This window comes from Drosophila mauritiana, chromosome 3L (genome assembly GCF_004382145.1).
Source record: "Drosophila mauritiana strain mau12 chromosome 3L, ASM438214v1, whole genome shotgun sequence".
Lineage (NCBI taxonomy): Eukaryota > Metazoa > Arthropoda > Insecta > Diptera > Drosophilidae > Drosophila > Drosophila mauritiana.
This window is the reverse complement of record NC_046669.1, coordinates 15,424,727-15,441,886: the sequence shown is the minus strand read 5'-3', so window position 1 is coordinate 15,441,886 and position 17,160 is coordinate 15,424,727. Positions and strand designations below refer to the sequence as shown.

At 40.9% G+C, this 17,160-nt stretch overlaps 4 protein-coding genes across 7 annotated transcripts; 2 read left to right on the top strand and 2 right to left on the bottom strand.

Annotated features, from left to right (window-relative positions):
• Window positions 1-314: 314 nt before the first annotated feature.
• LOC117140832 (zinc finger protein 706-like) lies at window positions 315-1,802 on the top strand. Of its 2 annotated transcripts, none has more exons than XM_033303941.1 (3): window positions 315-499; window positions 807-959; window positions 1,427-1,802. In XM_033303941.1, exons 2-3 carry the CDS (start codon window positions 816-818, stop codon window positions 1,514-1,516), a joined length of 234 nt encoding a protein of 77 aa, XP_033159832.1. In that variant the 5' UTR covers window positions 315-499; window positions 807-815; the 3' UTR covers window positions 1,517-1,802. The 2 variants fall into 2 exon arrangements, with proteins under 2 accessions (XP_033159832.1, XP_033159831.1); XM_033303940.1 differs by having other exon boundaries at window positions 316-499; window positions 810-959.
• Window positions 1,803-1,835: 33 nt separating this feature from the next.
• On the bottom strand, window positions 1,836-3,454 carry LOC117140831 (protein C15orf41 homolog). Its single transcript, XM_033303939.1, has 3 exons — window positions 3,128-3,454; window positions 2,574-3,059; window positions 1,836-2,491 (listed from the first exon to the last, which is right to left on the bottom strand). Exons 1-3 carry the CDS (start codon window positions 3,382-3,384, stop codon window positions 2,251-2,253), a joined length of 984 nt encoding a protein of 327 aa, XP_033159830.1. The 5' UTR covers window positions 3,385-3,454; the 3' UTR covers window positions 1,836-2,250.
• A 421-nt stretch (window positions 3,455-3,875) lies between these two features.
• LOC117140215 (kelch-like protein diablo) lies at window positions 3,876-8,963 on the bottom strand. Of its 2 annotated transcripts, XM_033303005.1 has the most exons (7): window positions 8,759-8,963; window positions 7,792-7,897; window positions 6,783-7,501; window positions 5,989-6,680; window positions 5,661-5,850; window positions 5,408-5,595; window positions 3,876-5,286 (listed from the first exon to the last, which is right to left on the bottom strand). In XM_033303005.1, exons 2-7 carry the CDS (start codon window positions 7,838-7,840, stop codon window positions 5,262-5,264), a joined length of 1,863 nt encoding a protein of 620 aa, XP_033158896.1. In that variant the 5' UTR covers window positions 7,841-7,897; window positions 8,759-8,963; the 3' UTR covers window positions 3,876-5,261. The 2 variants fall into 2 exon arrangements, with proteins under 2 accessions (XP_033158896.1, XP_033158895.1); XM_033303004.1 differs by having other exon boundaries at window positions 3,876-5,595.
• Window positions 8,964-9,524: 561 nt separating this feature from the next.
• On the top strand, window positions 9,525-17,140 carry LOC117138968. Of its 2 annotated transcripts, none has more exons than XM_033301014.1 (5): window positions 9,525-10,477; window positions 11,981-12,741; window positions 12,807-13,025; window positions 13,176-13,913; window positions 13,973-17,140. In XM_033301014.1, the coding sequence occupies exons 1-5, from the start codon at window positions 10,369-10,371 to the stop codon at window positions 14,522-14,524; spliced, it is 2,379 nt and encodes a 792-aa protein (XP_033156905.1). In that variant the 5' UTR covers window positions 9,525-10,368; the 3' UTR covers window positions 14,525-17,140. The 2 variants fall into 2 exon arrangements, with proteins under 2 accessions (XP_033156905.1, XP_033156904.1); XM_033301013.1 differs by having other exon boundaries at window positions 13,970-17,140.
• The last annotated feature ends 20 nt before the right edge of the window (window positions 17,141-17,160 follow it).

Genomic DNA, 17,160 nt, shown 5'->3' with positions numbered 1-17,160 from the left:
TTATACAATTAGTTTTTATATTATAATTTAATTAAACAAACATTCTTATTGAATGCTTCCAGTTTAAGATAAAAATAAAACTTTTTTTGTGTTGCGGGATTAGGTAATATTTTTAAATTACGAAAATTTAAACAAATACTTTTTAATTTTATTACGAAAAATAAATATGTTGAAATGTTTAAAAATTAAACAAATAATCTATTAGAAATAAGAATATTTACTACGAGTACCGTTAAGTGGTTTGAGTCAGGATAGCTGTTCGTCCAAGACGCGAACCCACAGATATTTATGCCCTAACATTTTGGATATAGTTCAGCTCTGGTCCCATTCAATCCTGGCAGCGAAACAAAACCGACAAATTGATAAAAATTTACGGTTAATCGTTAATAATTTCGGGTAACAAATCAAAACAGTTTGTAACAACGAATTTTACGTAACCGCAAAGGCTGCATAACACCTGCATTTAGTACAGCCAACCAAATTTAATCGGGTTAATTAGGTAAGCAGCGGTGGGTTCGCAAAAAGAGCGCAGAACGTGGTCGCAATCCACATTTTCACTTGTGGGGGTGCTTTGTTGTTGTTTCAGTACAGTGTCGTGTCAGATTTTCCAAAACATAAATAATTGGTATCTTAACTATAGTACACTGACCGGAAACTGTGCTTCCCGCTTGGTAACCCCAAGAGTAACCTATTCAGCTGTGCGGGAGAAAGTGAAAGTGACTGCGCCTCTGCCGCCTTTGTTGCGAATCCCGTGAAGCCCATAGACGATATACAGACATATGCTAACTCATCCATTTCCACTTAAGCAGCAAGAAATGGCACGCGGACACCAGAAGATCCAGTCGCAGGCGAAGGCCTCCGAGAAGCAGGCCAAACTGAAGAAGCAACAAGGACACAGCGCCAACGACCAGAAGAAGGCGGCCCAGAAGGCACTTGTCTATGTGTGCGCCGTTTGCAAGGTGAGCCAGCTACAGTGAAACCTCCCTAAGTCGGCAACTGCAGTGGGTTAATCAAATGGTTTGGAGACAGCTCAAAGAATCACGCAGGAACTCGCTTACTTTAACATTGAACTTTTGAAAACCATGCTTAAGTATCTGTTGTACTTATTTTAAATATTTAATTAATTAATCCTAGTGCCGATAGCAACTAAAGTCATATTACGAGAGAAAGAAGAATTCATTTTGGCTCATTTATCGTTGAACATCTTTACTTATATTTTTCGATTTCTAATATCTTTTGAATAATTTACTTTAACGAAGCAATTACTAACATTTAAGATTAATGAACATTCGAGATCTCATGAGCTTTAAAATAAAGAATAGAATAAAGAAGAATAATAGAAAGAATAAAGTAATGCCCTCTAAATACTAATTACTCGTACTTTGTAGCTTATGTGAAACCTAATCGAGTTTCTTCTCCATTTCAGTCGCAAATGCCCGATCCCAAGACGTACAAGCAGCATTTCGAGAACAAGCATCCCAAGAACGACATGCCCGAGGAGCTGAAGGAGGTCTGATGACCGATGTGGCCGGGTGCATATATAAATATATCAAGCTGATCGAAATCGACGAATTTCCTACCAGTACGAAACTTTTGCAACAATAACTTTACAACAGCCCCGACAAGACATCAACATTTAAGCCGATGAAAGGAGGGGCGCATAAAGTTAGAACATAGTTTCCAAAGCTAAGGGCCCAGCTGAATTTTTTATATACACACTGCTGACTTTTGGTTTATACTTTGAAAATAACACATATGGCTACCACAACAATACAAAGCAAATTTCCACATAGTAAAATAAATACGTTTGTTTTGATTTTTTATTTTCCCTGAAAGGCAACTAGCAATTCGAGTACCAATAATTACTTGTGCTTTGTCTTTGATTTGGTCTATTTTGAACAACGATGCTAACAATGTCGTACTTTTGTATACGATTTATGCCAGAAATAAAATCAATCTTTTTGTACTATAAACCTTTGAATACATCATGTAAATGAGAATTTATAAATACAATAAAAACGACATAATTGTTAAAACTAAGAAGGAAAGTTATTGCTGCAGAGAAGCATTGTCTAATCTTATGGTTAGTGTATAAATGCAAAGCATTCCTGTCTTTGATTGTTTCAATTCTACTTAACATTTGGCAAATCCCCAATTTAAATTTAGGCTTTCTATGTACATTGTTTTAACAAGCACATTTCGTTCTATAGTTAAAACGTAAAAATTAACGATTTCCCCTCACTTTCAGTTTCATGAAAGTTTTTTCAGTTCTTTGGTTGGACATTCAGCTACAATAGGTTGACTTCCGGATTTGCTGTCCTCTTTCGTTGTCGGCGTCTCAGCTGGGTATTCTTCTTGCGCGAGTTGCATGAAAACTAAATCCTCTTTTGCCGGAAAATCAGCTAGTACTGTAATGCCAATGTTGTTATCCGGCAGCGCAGGCGTTTCCTCGTGGTAACCAAACCAATAGATTATGATTCCAGGACCAAAACTGACAATAATATATAATATATAATAATAATATAATAAATAATAATAACTAATCTATTATAGCAGGTATTATTTCATATTACCGATTGCAGTAGCTTTGCAGCTGCTGCTGGATGTTGGACTTGTGTCCCTTGGTGTCCCCAAAATTGGCCTTGCTCTCGATCCAGTTGATCACAGAGCCTTTGTAAAGGAAGGGCAGGATCATCTTGATGTCCGGCGTCTTGTCATATCCCATTCGTCGCAAATCCTGCTCGTCGTAGAAATGTATACCCGCCTCCTTAGCCAGATTCTTAAGCTTAAGCTCGTACTCCTCGCCCACTATGCGGCGTCGCAGGTCCGTTATGGATCCGTCTTGATTGTCGCTGACTATGCACTGCTGCACATTGGCCGCCAGCTTCGGATCGTCGATAAGATGCGGATACCTAAGAAGCTGTGAGATGTGCGATCGATGCCGAGTCTTGTACTTCTCCTGCAGCAACATCCTGCAGAGAGTCACCGGGTTCAGTGCCTCGGCACAAGCCATTCGAATCAGAAGGGCATTGTCGTATAAGTTTTTCTGCTCCTCGTAGCTGAATCCAAGCAATTTGCATTGTTATTGGTCATGGTGTCAGGAAAGAACACGAGATTGTGGTCTTACGCTTTGAGAAGCCTTTTCCCGCGCTGATCCTGCTTCCAGTGACCCCGCACCCGGTTGAAGATCTCCGACTGCAGGATGCATGTCAATGCCATTGGCTCCACGTCCCTGAAGCGATTCCTCAACTCGAACTCGCAGTCGATGGGAAGGCCGTGGAAGCCGCTGATAAACCGGGTAATCTGATAGTATTCGCCACCGCTTAGAATCTTTCGCTTCTGCTGCCCATTTCCGCCGGCCAAATCCGGAATTTGGGACATCATTTACGGCCAGAAATACAAAACTATTTCACCGAACGTATGAAAGAGCGCCAGAATAAACAGCTGTTCAACGTACGCCTATCGAATAGACATTTAAATGTATCGATTGCTGAAGTGTCTGAAGTTTCTACACGTGCCGCAGCGTTCACACTGGACGGCAGTAAATATCGAATGCATTCAATTCAATTATTTTTATAAAATAGTAATTGATTTCTTATAAAAAGCTGAAAATATCAAAATATGTACAGTGCCCTCAAATCAGTTTGTGGGAATTAAAGTCTAAAACAAAAGCAATCGGGTTCGCGTATCGGTTATTGGTACGGGATCCAGTACCGCCTAACGGTAAACATTTAAAATCTATAAATTAACTTAACAACAAAATAGTAATTCTGGATATTTATTTTTAATTTATAATTCTAGCCTTATATACTGGATTTCCACCCTTGGCTGTAATGTATTAAATGAAACCAGCAAAGTGTCTTAATTTTGATATATTTTTATTTTTATATATTCTTATACATAGCACGGGTTTACGATCATCTCTTAGGTTAACACTTCTATTATTTGCGTTAAGCACTTTTTTCCACTCAATACAACTACGAAGTGTTATTGTTTAACTACGCATAATGTGTGGTATGCGAATTTTTGTATAATTGTTGACCATTGACTTAAAGCTATAATATAAATAAGCTTGGTTTTCTATAAATGCTATTCTTATTCATCATTTTGGAAGCAAAGATCATTCGCTTTTGCTCGATTTAACAACAGTGTATAAATGTGCACCTAAAATAAACTAAATGAGATACGAAAGCGTGTAATAAATAATAATTTTGAATAAATAATTGTTTAATAGTGTTGGTGTAAAAGGCAACAAACAAAATGTGTTGTTATTGAGAGTCCGGTTGTGTTTTAACTCCCGTATCTAAGCAATTAATTCGAGTTGGTTCATTCAGCTCGATGGTCAAACTTGGTTTAACAATAATTCATCTTAAAACTTGACCTGATTCCGGTCGAAAACTCTTACCGGTTTACACGATCTAGTGTTAACAATATTAAAATTTATTAGCTTAAAGTTGATCTTACGGCTGCGTTATTGTTAATTGTTACTATTGAATTATCTTGGGCTAGGTCTAACTTCTTCATTGTGTGTGTGTGTGATTACCTTAATGGTTTTTCAAGCTTGACAGGCTGAATATTCATTCTTTGCAATTATTCGGCTCACTTCATATAGTCGTGGTATTTTTGAAGATGTTTGCAATGATTTAAAGTGTAGTACTTGACTAAACAACAGCATTTAGTTGGTCGATCGAAATATTGCACCATTGTGATGTTTAATTTCGGACAAACTTTCTTGAATTCACTCCTTAAGTCTAAATTATTTTAATACCAATTTGTTACTTGACTTTAGAGCTCTTCGTTTAAAGATTTACAACTAATCGAATTCGTTTCTAGGTTAATATTTGATTTTGTTTTGTTTTTTTCGAAAGAAGGCATGGTTATGGAGCTAGCGATTTCCATGAAATACCACCGGCAACATTTAGATATTAAGTTATTTATAAACAATACTTGCTTAACATACAGTAGAATCATATATATATAATTACGCACAGGAGTGATGGGGATGAGTGATTGCAGGTGAACGTGGGAGCGGGGCAATGCTAACTCTAATACTATTTTGGAAAAGTCTAACAAACATGCGCTTTAGGCTCTACCAAATAAACAATTAACAATTAATACAAAGCGATTATACTGCTAGTAGACAATGGGGGGAAAAGGTGTTTTGTTTAGTCGATTAGATTTGGCTTCGATTGCGGATATTGTTAGTAGAAGTGCGGCGGCGGCAACGTTTGCGAGGGCAACGTTGTCGGCTGCTGTTCCCATCAGACAACAGAATCTTTCCGTATCCTGAATTCGTTAGCATGTTTTCGGGGGGGAAAAGAGAGACAAGACAACATTTCATCAGCAATGGAAGGGATGGGAGTTGAGTTAGTTTCAGGAATTCGCTTGCTTAAAACTATTTTCGCACCACATATAGTTCTCAGTCTGAGGGGCCCGCATCACGCCCACGCCGCCGCCCAGTCGGCGGTAGTTCATGCAGCCGCACAAACGCCATTGGTTCGTCTCTGGGTCGTAGACCTCGATGGTTTTCAAATAGGCGGAACCATCAAAGCCGCCGACAGCATACAGCTGTCCATTGACGACGGCCAGGCCAACCTAAAATGGTACGATTTCATTTATAACAATACTATTCGCCGAGGAAAGGTATGAATAAAACTCACCCCACTGCGGCGGGAGGTCATGGCCACGATGGGGCTCCAGGTATTGGTCAGTGGATTGTAGCGCTCGGCGGACGAGAGCTCCATGCAATCGTCTCGCCCGCCGACGGCGTAAATGTAGTTGTTGAACACAGCACAGCCCAGGTGCTTGCGTCGCGTGGACATTGGGCTGACGGCTACCCATTTGTTGTGTCTGTAATGATAAAATCAGGGCAATGTAAATCAAACAAATACTACGTTCAAGAGCAATGCACATTAAGGTCATTTGTTACAAGCGCTAGAGATTGTAGTTGTACGTCCAAAGATTTTACATGCTTTATTTATGAATTACCTGGGATCATATCGCTCTACGGTGTTCAACGGACACTGTCCATCGGAGCCACCAATTGCGTAGAGGAATCCACCAAGCACGGCTACCGCCACTCCCAGTCGCCTTGTTGTCATCGGTGCCACTTTGGACCACTTGTTCTCTTTCGGATCGTACCGCTCCACGTGGTTCAAGCATTGAACGCCATCCTGGCCACCCACCGCGTACAAGAAGCCGTCGAGCACAGCCACGCCCACGCTGGTGCGGCAAGAAGTGGTGGGCGCAACGTCGCAGGACCATTGATTCGTTTGTGGATCATAACGCTCGATGCTGTTCAGATAGCTCTGGCCATCGTGACCGCCCACGGCGTAAAGTAGATCATTCAACACGGCCACACCAACTCCGCAGCGTCGCTTGCTCATGGGAGCGACCATTTTCCAGTCGTTGGTCTGGGGATCGAAGCGCTCCACGGAGGCAATGGCATCGCCGGAACACCATCCGCCCACGGCGAACAGGACTTCCCCTCGTCGAGTTGGTTTGCGCGGTCTGGTGCGTGGACCCTGCATCAGCGGTCGCTCCTGCGGGAGCAACAGATAGTTCTTGGCCTCATCCACCAAATCCCGGCAGGCCTCGTCGCTGCGCACCAGGAGATCAGAACCCACCGTGCCAACCAGGAACTTTGGCGAGAGCAGAGGCAGACGGACGTGTTGGAGCACCTGAAAATATTCGGAAATATGATTTCATTATTTATTTGTTAGTTTCAATACCTAGAAATTGACGGTACAAGTAGTAATCAGATATGGTTTACAGTAGCTCACCTGTGCCAGATGTTGTCGCCGCTCGGCGACATTGTACTTGAGCCAGGACATGACCGCGTTGAAGACCTGCTCCTCGGAGCGCACGTTCAGCTCGTCGCTGCAAATGATGTCCACCAGCTGGCCGACGGGGAGCAACAGGAACTCCTCGCTCTCCATCACCTCCTGGAAGTTGTGCTGCGTAAATTTATCGGCGATCCGTAAAAGTTCCCGGCAGGAGTGTGTGTCGGCAAAGGCGCGTATGCCCAGGCAGTTGGTGGGATCCAACTGCCGTTTGAGGAACTCGCAGCAGATGTCCTGAATCTCAACCAGTTGAAGCAGGCAGGCGGCGGGTAGGAGGGTCTGGACATTCGACTCCTCGACAATGATGTGGGCGGTGTAACAAAAGTCGATGAGCAGCTCCATGGCATTCTCATCGATGTCGCGTATGGTGACCTCAGTCTGGCGCGATTCCTCCAGTTCGCCAGTGAACATGGCACAGAAGTAGGAGCTGCAGGCGGACAGAATGACCCGATGGGCAAAGATCTTACGTCCGCCCACGTTGAGCACCACATCGCAGAGCTCCCGATGGCGCCGTAGCATATTTAGTTCCGTGAGCGTGACCTTCGGATGTTTCTCGGATGTGTGAGAGAGGCGGGCGGGCGACGGAGGTCGGTCCACTGCCGTAGATCCAACGGAGGAGCCGCCACCAGCCGTGGAATTACCACCGGTACCGGTGACAGCTGTTGGCATACAAATTGATTTTGAGTAAAAAAATAACATATGTTTTGTAATAGTACAAATAAACTTAATGGAACCGATTAATTTGAATTGTGAATGAGCTTAAATACTTTTTTATGAAGTAAAAGCCTTTTCTAAGAGTATTCTTTAGCTGAAAGCTAAGAGTATTCCATAGCTGAAAGATCATAGTCTTTTGAACAAATATGAAGTATTTAAAGTCACATTAGGCACACAAGATTCCCCTGGCTTGCTCTCTTCTCAAATTCAAACCAAGCTCCTATCAAATCCTTACCAGCATCCCGTGGTTGAGCGGTGGATCCCGAGCCCGGCAGGTCGCCCATTCTGTTCGCTGCTAAGCGCAGCGGGCCGGAAGCAACCCAACCCCACACGGCGTCTATCTGTGGGCAGAAATGTAAGTATATAGTAGAATAGTGATTAATGTTCAAGTAAAAGTAAATCAAATCAATGCGTAGGTAGGGCGTAGAAGGGTGGCATTGAACTCGATTGTAAGTGAGTAACTACCTAATTAATTTACGAGGACATTGTGATTTGTTTAGTATCCTATTGAAGCAACTTTTCCGAATTGGTGGATTTTAAGCAATTGTACAGTTTTGATATAAATAAAGTCATATTCTGGGCACTGGATGTGGAAATTCTGATTTATTTTTCTTGTCCTCCGCCCCTTTTGCACCACCCACACACAGACATGCTGTGTAACACGCACACATGCACAACTTCGGTTCTGCGGATACTAAGGTGGACCTTTCGACTAAAGATACAACTAAACACTAATACGAGTGTTATTTAAGGTATATGTTCAACACGTTAGGTTTAAGAATCCACCATTCTTATACATGATAAAAAACATATATTAATAATTCTTGAATATTTATTATTTATTTAAGCTAAAAGATTGTTACTTGAAACTTCTGTTTTGAAACTCAAAATAGGTAAGTTTTAAAATTAAAACATGTGCTATTAATGGTAAAGAAATTGGAAAGGTGAGTTATTCGATGGATAAGATAAACAGTTCTCCAGTTCAATAATATGCTTGTGGATTTATTATCACCAACATTTAATTAAAACTGAAATCTATTTTATCCATGTGATAAATGTTCATTCGCTTTTACAACAGTCACTCAATGGAACACCTTAAATCTGATAGGTAACCTGGTCCACCCACAAGCACACAACACACACACACACACACACGCGGGCGATGTTGGTTTAGATTTCGATGTATATGTTGGTGTCCCAACCTTTGCGTCTCTGTTCTCCACGGATACAAAGCACGTCCAGGGCCAGCTGCAGGCGGAAAATTTCGAAAATGCAATCTTGATGGCTTAAAAGGACCACATCGAAGATTTTCCTTGCGCGAATTGCACTTTTCAGCACGGAAAAATCGTTTTTTGGTTGCCCTGGAAAAGTCGAAACACGAAACGATTGGTACGGTGCTAGGGATGTGAGAAATGCATAATATTATGAGTGTATCGATATTTTCGAGAATACACTTATTTATAATGTGATACTTTGATGGACATTTCGTTATATCGATATTTTTATTAAATCGTAAACGTTATACGTAAACTAATTTAACAAGATCTTTATGAAATACGACTTCACATTTTTTTTTTCGAAATGAAAATAAGTGATTACATATTTTTATATAATTTACAATAAAATAAGCACTGAGCTATGAAATACGACTTCACATTTTTTTTTCGAAATGAAAATAAGTGATCACATATTTTTATATAATTTACAATAAAATAATCACTGAGCTATATAAAAATATGGACAACAGAAGGGAATAAAACTGGGAATTATTGAAATCATTATAATAATATCTTAAAATTTTTCGTTAGTAGAATGCTTTCTAATATTCTTGCCTAAGTAAATAACATAAGGCAGGCTTTGTATGAGTACATTTATGACAGAGCCAACTGTATTTGGCTTCCCTGGTCGCAACAGAAACGGTATATTTTGGTATCTTCGTGAACAGCACGCTGGTATTTTTTATCTCACCACTCATACTATTTCTATACGCGACGCTGAAGAGGAAGGCGAGTTTTGGAGCAGTTGAAAAGCCCGTTAAATAGTGCAAAATAGTAGCTCCTTTTAAGTGCAACGTGTAAATAAAGGCAATTTAAATCGCGAATAAGTTTTGCGAGCAAATAATTCGAAATTGGAAAGTGGAAAGTACGTGAACTGGGCGAGAAAAGAAAACGGAAAACGTGAGACTGTGTGCGTGCGAAGAATTTTCCGTCTCCCTCGCACCAAAGTGGAGCGCACTCAATTATTTTGTGGATGGAGTGGAACACAAACAACAATAACAACAACGACTACAGCAATAACAAAAACGACGACACAGCAACAAAAACAACAGCAATAGCAACAACAGAATTAAATGCAAATGCAAAACATGTTGAGGGAAAGAGAGCGAAAATCGAGAGAACAATAGCATTAGAATGTAATGCTACCGATGGAATAACTAGAGTACAAGTACAAAAATTGCATTGGAAATTTAAATTCGTGCGACAAAAGCGGACGATTGCAGAAATTTTCGAAACTTGGCAGCCATATTTACTACAAAAGCAACGCCGTTGTAAAAATACGTGACAAAACGCTTACACACACATACTCACATTCGTACACCCACACACAGTTGCGTTCTCTCACACACAAACACACAGTTGCGCTCTCTCACACATAAATACACAAGCGTACCGAAAGAGAGGGGGAGAGAGAGAGACGCGAATGTGAATTAACAAACAAACAAAAATATTTTGCGAAAAAGACAAACACAAAAAGTAAAGCCAATAAAGTGTATTACATAAACAAACGGAGCTCCAATATCGAAATAAATATTATGGAAATCGCACCACTGATTAATAACGCCGTCGCTGTCGTCACAGCCTCTGCCTCTGCCACCGTCTCTGCCTCTGCTAGCGTTAGCAGTAGCAGCAAGGATGATAACGGTAGGCGGGTCTTTAGATGATAAGCGGTTCCAGTGGGTTTATAATAAACTATATAAATAATGAAATATATGTAAATACAAAGCATAGGGTGCAGTAGGTACTCGAAAGAGTCACACTTTCTCGTTAAAGAACTTCACGTTCTATCCATATTTTATGATTATTATGTTCAAAATCCTTAATAATCAAAAGCGAAGGAGACAAACAGAATATCACTCATCCAGAAACTCGTAATCTATATAAAATATAGTCCGAATATTGAAATTATACAAATATAATTACAAACTTCAGTATTTGGCTTCAATCAAAATATATCTATTCGTTTCTTTTTGTAATTGCCTATTTCGTTTACATCACCAATCATCGTATATTTTTAAGACTTATATCACTTAACTAAAAACTAAAGAACTAGGGTAATTCATTATTTGGTAAGATCAAAAAAGTAAAAATTGGAGCGGCTTGAATTCACTATAAAAAATGCAAAGAAAAAATTAATATTTTTAAGGTAAAATAGTCAATGTTACTAGTGTATAGAATTGATAAAATTTTCCACTCCCGGTGACGTTGAAGACAGAACTTTCAATCAACTGTATGCCACCAGTCCACGTTATCGAGGTCGTACTGTAGCACTGAATGCACATTGCACAAGTAGTCACCCACACCAACTCTAGTGTGCGTGTGCATGGTGCAACACATTTCAACGGGGTCGCTGAACTGCCCGTGTGTTTTTTCTGCTTTCAATTGTTTTTTTAGAGGCCAAGCGAACGGAGTACGACGGCAATAGCCTAGTAATAGTAGTGGTTTGCCGCTTGTCTCGCTGTTTGTTGTTGCGCAATTGGCAGCGCAGAAATGTACGTAGATCATTGGCCAGGGGATTGCGGTTACTCAGCAGTTCCTCAAGGTGCTCCAATAGCATTTGCCTCAGTTTCCGAGACAGCATGGCAACCAATGGTCGAAAAGGGTTATTTTTAGGCTCTTACAATGGGTGCTTATCGAATCGAGATGTTTACCATTAAAGGTAAAACTGATAGGAAGTCGAAATAACGTACCTTCTTTCAGAAAATATACCTAAAAAAGTTTCCATTAAAGATTATCTTAGGCCACAACGCAAACATTTGCTTTCTATTTCTATATATTTCTTTTAAATTGCTTTAAAAGCTTTAAACAACATACGCTTTAACATACATACAAAATGTATCAAACATTTTCGTGGAAAATAAATAGAAACAATAAAAGTATTTATAAAACGTAGTTATCTTGATGGCATTGTTTACCAAACCTATTACGTTTACTACGCATTAACAAAGATTCAACACATATACAGCTTGTAAGGTAGGGTTTAGATATAAAACACATCACATTTGCATTGCTTTTATCTAAAACTACATAACTGTCTATTCATATATCAGCTGTTATTGTAGTTTCATTACCTCGTGGTGTTTATATTACTATCAGTTTCTTGGGGCCGTGTTCTTATCTATCAATTGTTCCCCTCTCTATTTCAAGTCAACAATCTAGCGTTGCTCGCGTCGCTCACTTTACAAAAAGTGCTAAATATCAACAATAACAATAACCAGCACAGCAAGAACAACAACCACAGCCACACTAGCAATAGCAAACAACACGAGCAACAAAAACAGCAACAGCTGCAGCAGCAGCAACAACCACAACGACGAAACCTCGATATTAAAAGCGAGTATGATGTACTAAACCAGTTGCTAAAAACTGGAGCTGTTTTCACCGCCACGCCCACAGCGCCCATCGCCATCGAAAGGAAGAAGCAGACGCAGCAGCAGCAACGTCCATACACACAACAGCCACATCAACAGCAGCAGCAGCAGAAGCAACGGCTGAATTCATCCATATCATCGACCCACTCATCGACATCGACAAACTCCTCCTACGGCAGCTCATCCTCGGAGGATGCCGCAGGCACATCTGCGCCATCGGGAGCAGGAGCAGTTGTCACATCAGCAGCAATAACACCAAGAGCAAGTACCACGAAGGCGTCCAGCATTAAATTGCCAGAGAAATCGAAAATTCCGTCCGATATACTTGATGATCTGGCCAGTCGATTTATAATCAATGTTCCGGACATGGAGCTAAACAATCTAATACGTATGTGTTTCCAAATCGAACTGGCCCATTGGTTCTATTTGGATTTCTTTTGTGCCCCCGAATCTGGCGAGGATGGCGAGACCCCGAAGTGCGTGCAACGGAAGCTGCCCTCGGTGGGCATCAAGCTGTTTGCCATGCAGTTGTTCCAAGTGAGTTTCGGATATTGATAGCTTATGTTCTTTGAGTTGTATGGATTATATTACTCTTTCACCAGCACATTCCCTTTCTGAACAAACATTTTGGCACCGTGGATCAAATCCTGGACGAGTGGAAGAACTACAAGCTGTCGGTGCCCACTTATGGCGCTATTCTGGTGTCCGAGGATCACAATCACTGCTTGCTAGTGCAGTCCTACTTCGCGCGCAACTCTTGGGGATTTCCCAAGGGCAAGATCAATGAGAACGAAGATCCAGCTCATTGTGCAACGAGAGAGGCAAGTCGGGAATATATTGCAATTCTGAAAATATTATTGTGCACAATGAATGCATTCAGTGTGGTGTTAAAAAGACAAAAAAGTGAAATAGAATAATTGTAAATGGATAGACTTTGAAAACAAATTTATTAATCTCCGTTGATTTTTTAGGTTTATGAGGAGACCGGGTTCGATATTACGGACCTAATCGATGCCAACGACTACATCGAGGCGTTCATCAACTACCAGTACACGCGGCTGTACGTGGTGCGAAACATACCGATGGACACGCAGTTCGCGCCCCGCACACGCAACGAGATCAAGTGCTGCGACTGGTTCCGCATCGATGCGCTGCCGGTGAACAAGAACGATGCCATATCAAAGGCCAAGTTGGGCAAGACCTCCAACTCCTTCTTCATGATTATGCCGTTTGTGAAGCGCCTGAAGAAGTGGGTGAACGATCGGAAGGCTGGAATCGAGCCGCGTCGCCGCAAATTCTCTGGCCAGCAATCGCCAAAAGCGTCCTCGCCCACCAATATGAACGGGAGTTGCAAGAAGGACGTCGCCGGAGTGCGAAATGAATCGCGACGCCAGAGACACAAGTCCATGGGCGACCTGGATGGCGTTAAATTGAATAATCTCAATGGCAAGGGGACCGCTGGAACGGGAGCGGGATCGGCAGCTCCCGCCACCGCCACCGCTGCCATCAACTCGATGAACATATGCAATAGCAATGGGAAACGCAATAAACAAAATGTGGCTGCGGGCAGCAATCAGGCAACGCCACCTACAACAGCAACGCCAGTGACGTCAAATGGCGCCGTCGTAGGAGGTACTGTATCCTCGAAGCGTCAACTGTTCCATAGCCAAAGTCAGAACGATGCGCAGCAATCGGCAAGCAATGAGAAGGTGAGTTATCTCAGTGTTTGATTGTAAAATAGGTACATAAAACCGAGAATCTTCAGCAGATTGTCAGCTCCTTCGATTTAATACGCAAGGAGAAGCAGCAACAACTTAAGGCAGCTAAGGCGCAAAAGCAGCAGCAACAACAACGATCGCGCACCAAGTCGCAGAGTGATAAGCAGTACAATCCACAGCAGCCAGTCAAAATCCTGGGACAACAGCAGCCCACAACGGGCATGGATTTGATAGCCATGCTATCGGCAGCGGCAGCAGCTCAAAAGACACCAAATAACGAGCAGCAGCAGCAGCAGCAGCAACAACGACCACGACCTGCTTCAGTGTCGCTTAACCTTGGAGCAGGCAGTGCCACAGGAGCAACAACATCAGCTCCGGATGCCCAGGACATGCACAGGCTGCAGCGCATGGCCTCCGGCACAAATTTGAGGATTCTGAAGCGGGCACAGTCGCAGCAGCCGCAGCAGAACCATCAGCAACAGTTGCAACTAGAACAGCAACAACAGCAGCAGCAGCAGCTGGGAATCGACTTTACGCCAAATTTTAATTCGTGGACGAATTTCTCCTTTACCAAGAACTTCATAGCAAATGTGTTTTGCTAAACTTTTCTTTGAGTCAATCACACACACTTCCTTTCAAAACTCTCAATTAATGCATTTCCGCGCAAAAGGCCCGGTTACCGGGAACACCAAATAGTATAGGAGGCTCTGTGGCGTTTAAGGACTCGCGCTTTGGGTAACATAAACTTTGGAGACTTGCCAGTAAATGAAAGCATGCCAATTGCATTTAACAAGTTCATTTGTTATAAAACTAACACTACAACTACCGACACTACATAGACAACTAATCATGTCTAGTCCTAGGCCTTGGAGACTATGTACATAAGTAAAGTTTCTCGATCTCTGTACTGGAGATCAAGCTTTTCCAGACATATATATATTCTACGTTAGGGAACTACAAGCACACCTAAACTCGAAAATTGAATGCGATCAATTGTATAGGACATTTTTAATACGAGAAAGAACAAGATTTTCATACCAAAAAGAAAAAAGAAAAGTAAAACATAAACGAGAGTCTTCCGCTCAGCACACGTAAAGTAATATTTTGTAATAACACTACAATCGCTGTTCGACTTTAAGATCCAAGTGAGAGCGAACAAATTGAGTATAATTATGTTAGAATCCCTTCTGTATAAGCTAAAAGTGTTTACTGTGAGCCTAGTGAACCTAGCCTACTTCGAGCAGAGTGCTCGCCGTTTGAACGTATTTTTAGAGAAACCAACAACAAACTAAATCTAACTTAACTAAAGCGTAGCTTTAAACCGCCCCAAGTACAGAACGTTGTGCTTCGATTTCAAAGTCCACAGTTGACTTTTGGCAGGGGCAATGAAATGCTTCTGCGGGGCGAGAACAACACGATGATTAACAAATAATATTTCCGGGCCGTATTACTTACTGCCCGCCCCCACCTATGAAAGTTAGACGAGAGAGGAGAGAAAGATGTGTAAGAAAGAATACAAATAATAACAATGTAAATAATTAAATTGTGATATAGTACTTCTTAGCACAATTGTGATCTTAACAAACGGCTGGCAACTACAAAAACTTTTATAAGCGAACCACAACACCATTTTAATCAAACAAAAGAATGCCCCCGCACATACACCGTTCAAAATGAAGACCCACTTTCCCACAATCAGGGGCAATATCAGGCATATCTCAGCAGCAAAGTGTTTCGTCAATTTTTGATTGACCACTTCGGAATGGGGATTGTGAAGCTAAACATGAGAAAACAAAACATTTAACGAATTTAAATTAGTTTAAAATTGAATGCCTAAAACGTTTTCATCATAAGAAATTTGTATGATATATACGATGGGAGGTAAATGTGTTTGAGCGACTTGTAATTTTACGAAACAACCAGAACGGGAGTATATATTTTTGTGAGCCACTAGTGCGTAAGTTACGGGGGAGAGAAGCCTTTTAAGAAATGTTAAGTCTTTTGATAACTACGCGTAGAGTTCGTGATGGTTTTCAGCCAGGCCAAGTTTCCTATAATTCGTAGGCATGTCATGTTAGCATGTTAACTAATTCCTCCTTCAAACGTAGTCTCCAATGTGTGAAACAGTTGCCTATTAGCGTTTATCTTTAGACTAAGCAATGACCAGCAATGTCTCCAAGGTGGTAAAATCAGAGTCAATAGGTTTACAGCACCGAAAATCAAAACAAGTTCCCTGTAACTCGGCCTTTTGTGTTCAATTCGAAAGTAGTTCTCTAAGCGTATCGGCCAAAAACAGTAAGAAATTTGCATTTGCTTTAAATCTTTTACCATTGACTTTTAAAGCTTTTTGAAAAGCCATATTAACTTTTATTTTATATGTTTACTTAATGAGCTGCAAATCTGTTTTAAACACTTCTCTCCTTATTTGGATTTGGATTATAATTCATTTTTATTAAAAGCCTATAGTTTAAAGTTTTATTTTTATTGGAAACACTCAAGATCCGTTTCCAGCCGCCACAGACAAATGCCCAACGAAATTGATAACAATGTCCTTCTATCCTGATTTAATGCCTTCTTTCTTCTCAACACCAAAAACGAACTTAACTTCTTTGGTCATTTGTCTGGGCCAAGTGACAAACAACATCAAACTAATCCAGCAAGCAATGAATATCAAACTACAAGAACAGCGTTGTTTACACAGCTTGAAAATTTCAACAAACCCAAGAATTAAATATTGTAACATTTTGTTGTAAACGAAAGAAACAAACTCAAAAGAGTAACATTTTAAATATGAACCCAAACAGGAAAAAAATCGACTCTTCATTTGATGAACTGCAATCCCATTACAATTTTACCAATCCACAGACACACACTATATTTTACTTTCATTTTTTTTGAAGAACCATAGACATAGCATTAATTAACTTTAGTAAAGGGCTCCTGGAACAACAACCGACCACATTAAGTTAATCTAAGTGAATGTTGGATGCGTGAGGACTTGCGCTATATTGAAATCTTGCCAACACCTGAAAGTCAGAACCGCCCGACGATTGGAGTGATCCGAGTACTGGCTCCAAGCTAAATTTGCTATGCATTTTAACCATTGTATCGAACATAGACAAACCAAAAAACAAATCTGTAAACACGTCCAACACAAAAGCGAGATCGTGGATGCACAAGAATAGATTTCCTGAAAATAAAGTTGAAAGAAATCCAGATTCTTTGGTTGAGCAATTCT

Bases quoted from the DNA above. Each gene is read 5' to 3' on its own strand.
- LOC117140831 (XM_033303939.1), bottom strand. From the start codon at position 3,384: ATGATGTCCCAAATTCCGGATTTGGCCGGCGGAAATGGGCAGCAGAAG. The intron at 3,060-3,127 runs GTAAGACCACAA...GCTTGGATTCAG, and splicing joins GGGAAAAGGCTTCTCAAAGC to CTACGAGGAGCAGAAAAACT. The intron at 2,492-2,573 runs GTAATATGAAAT...TATTATTGTCAG, and splicing joins CTGCAAAGCTACTGCAATCG to TTTTGGTCCTGGAATCATAA.
- LOC117138968 (XM_033301013.1), top strand. From the start codon at position 10,369: ATGGAAATCGCACCACTGATTAATAACGCCGTCGCTGTCGTCACAGCC. The intron at 12,742-12,806 runs GTGAGTTTCGGA...CTCTTTCACCAG, and splicing joins TTGCCATGCAGTTGTTCCAA to CACATTCCCTTTCTGAACAA. The intron at 13,026-13,175 runs GCAAGTCGGGAA...TTGATTTTTTAG, and splicing joins CTCATTGTGCAACGAGAGAG to GTTTATGAGGAGACCGGGTT.
- LOC117140215 (XM_033303004.1), bottom strand. From the start codon at position 7,840: ATGGGCGACCTGCCGGGCTCGGGATCCACCGCTCAACCACGGGATGCT. The intron at 7,502-7,791 runs GTAAGGATTTGA...GTATGCCAACAG, and splicing joins CGCTCAACCACGGGATGCTG to CTGTCACCGGTACCGGTGGT. The intron at 6,681-6,782 runs GTGAGCTACTGT...GAATATTTTCAG, and splicing joins GGCGACAACATCTGGCACAG to GTGCTCCAACACGTCCGTCT.
- LOC117140832 (XM_033303941.1), top strand. From the start codon at position 816: ATGGCACGCGGACACCAGAAGATCCAGTCGCAGGCGAAGGCCTCCGAG. The intron at 960-1,426 runs GTGAGCCAGCTA...TCTCCATTTCAG, and splicing joins ATGTGTGCGCCGTTTGCAAG to TCGCAAATGCCCGATCCCAA.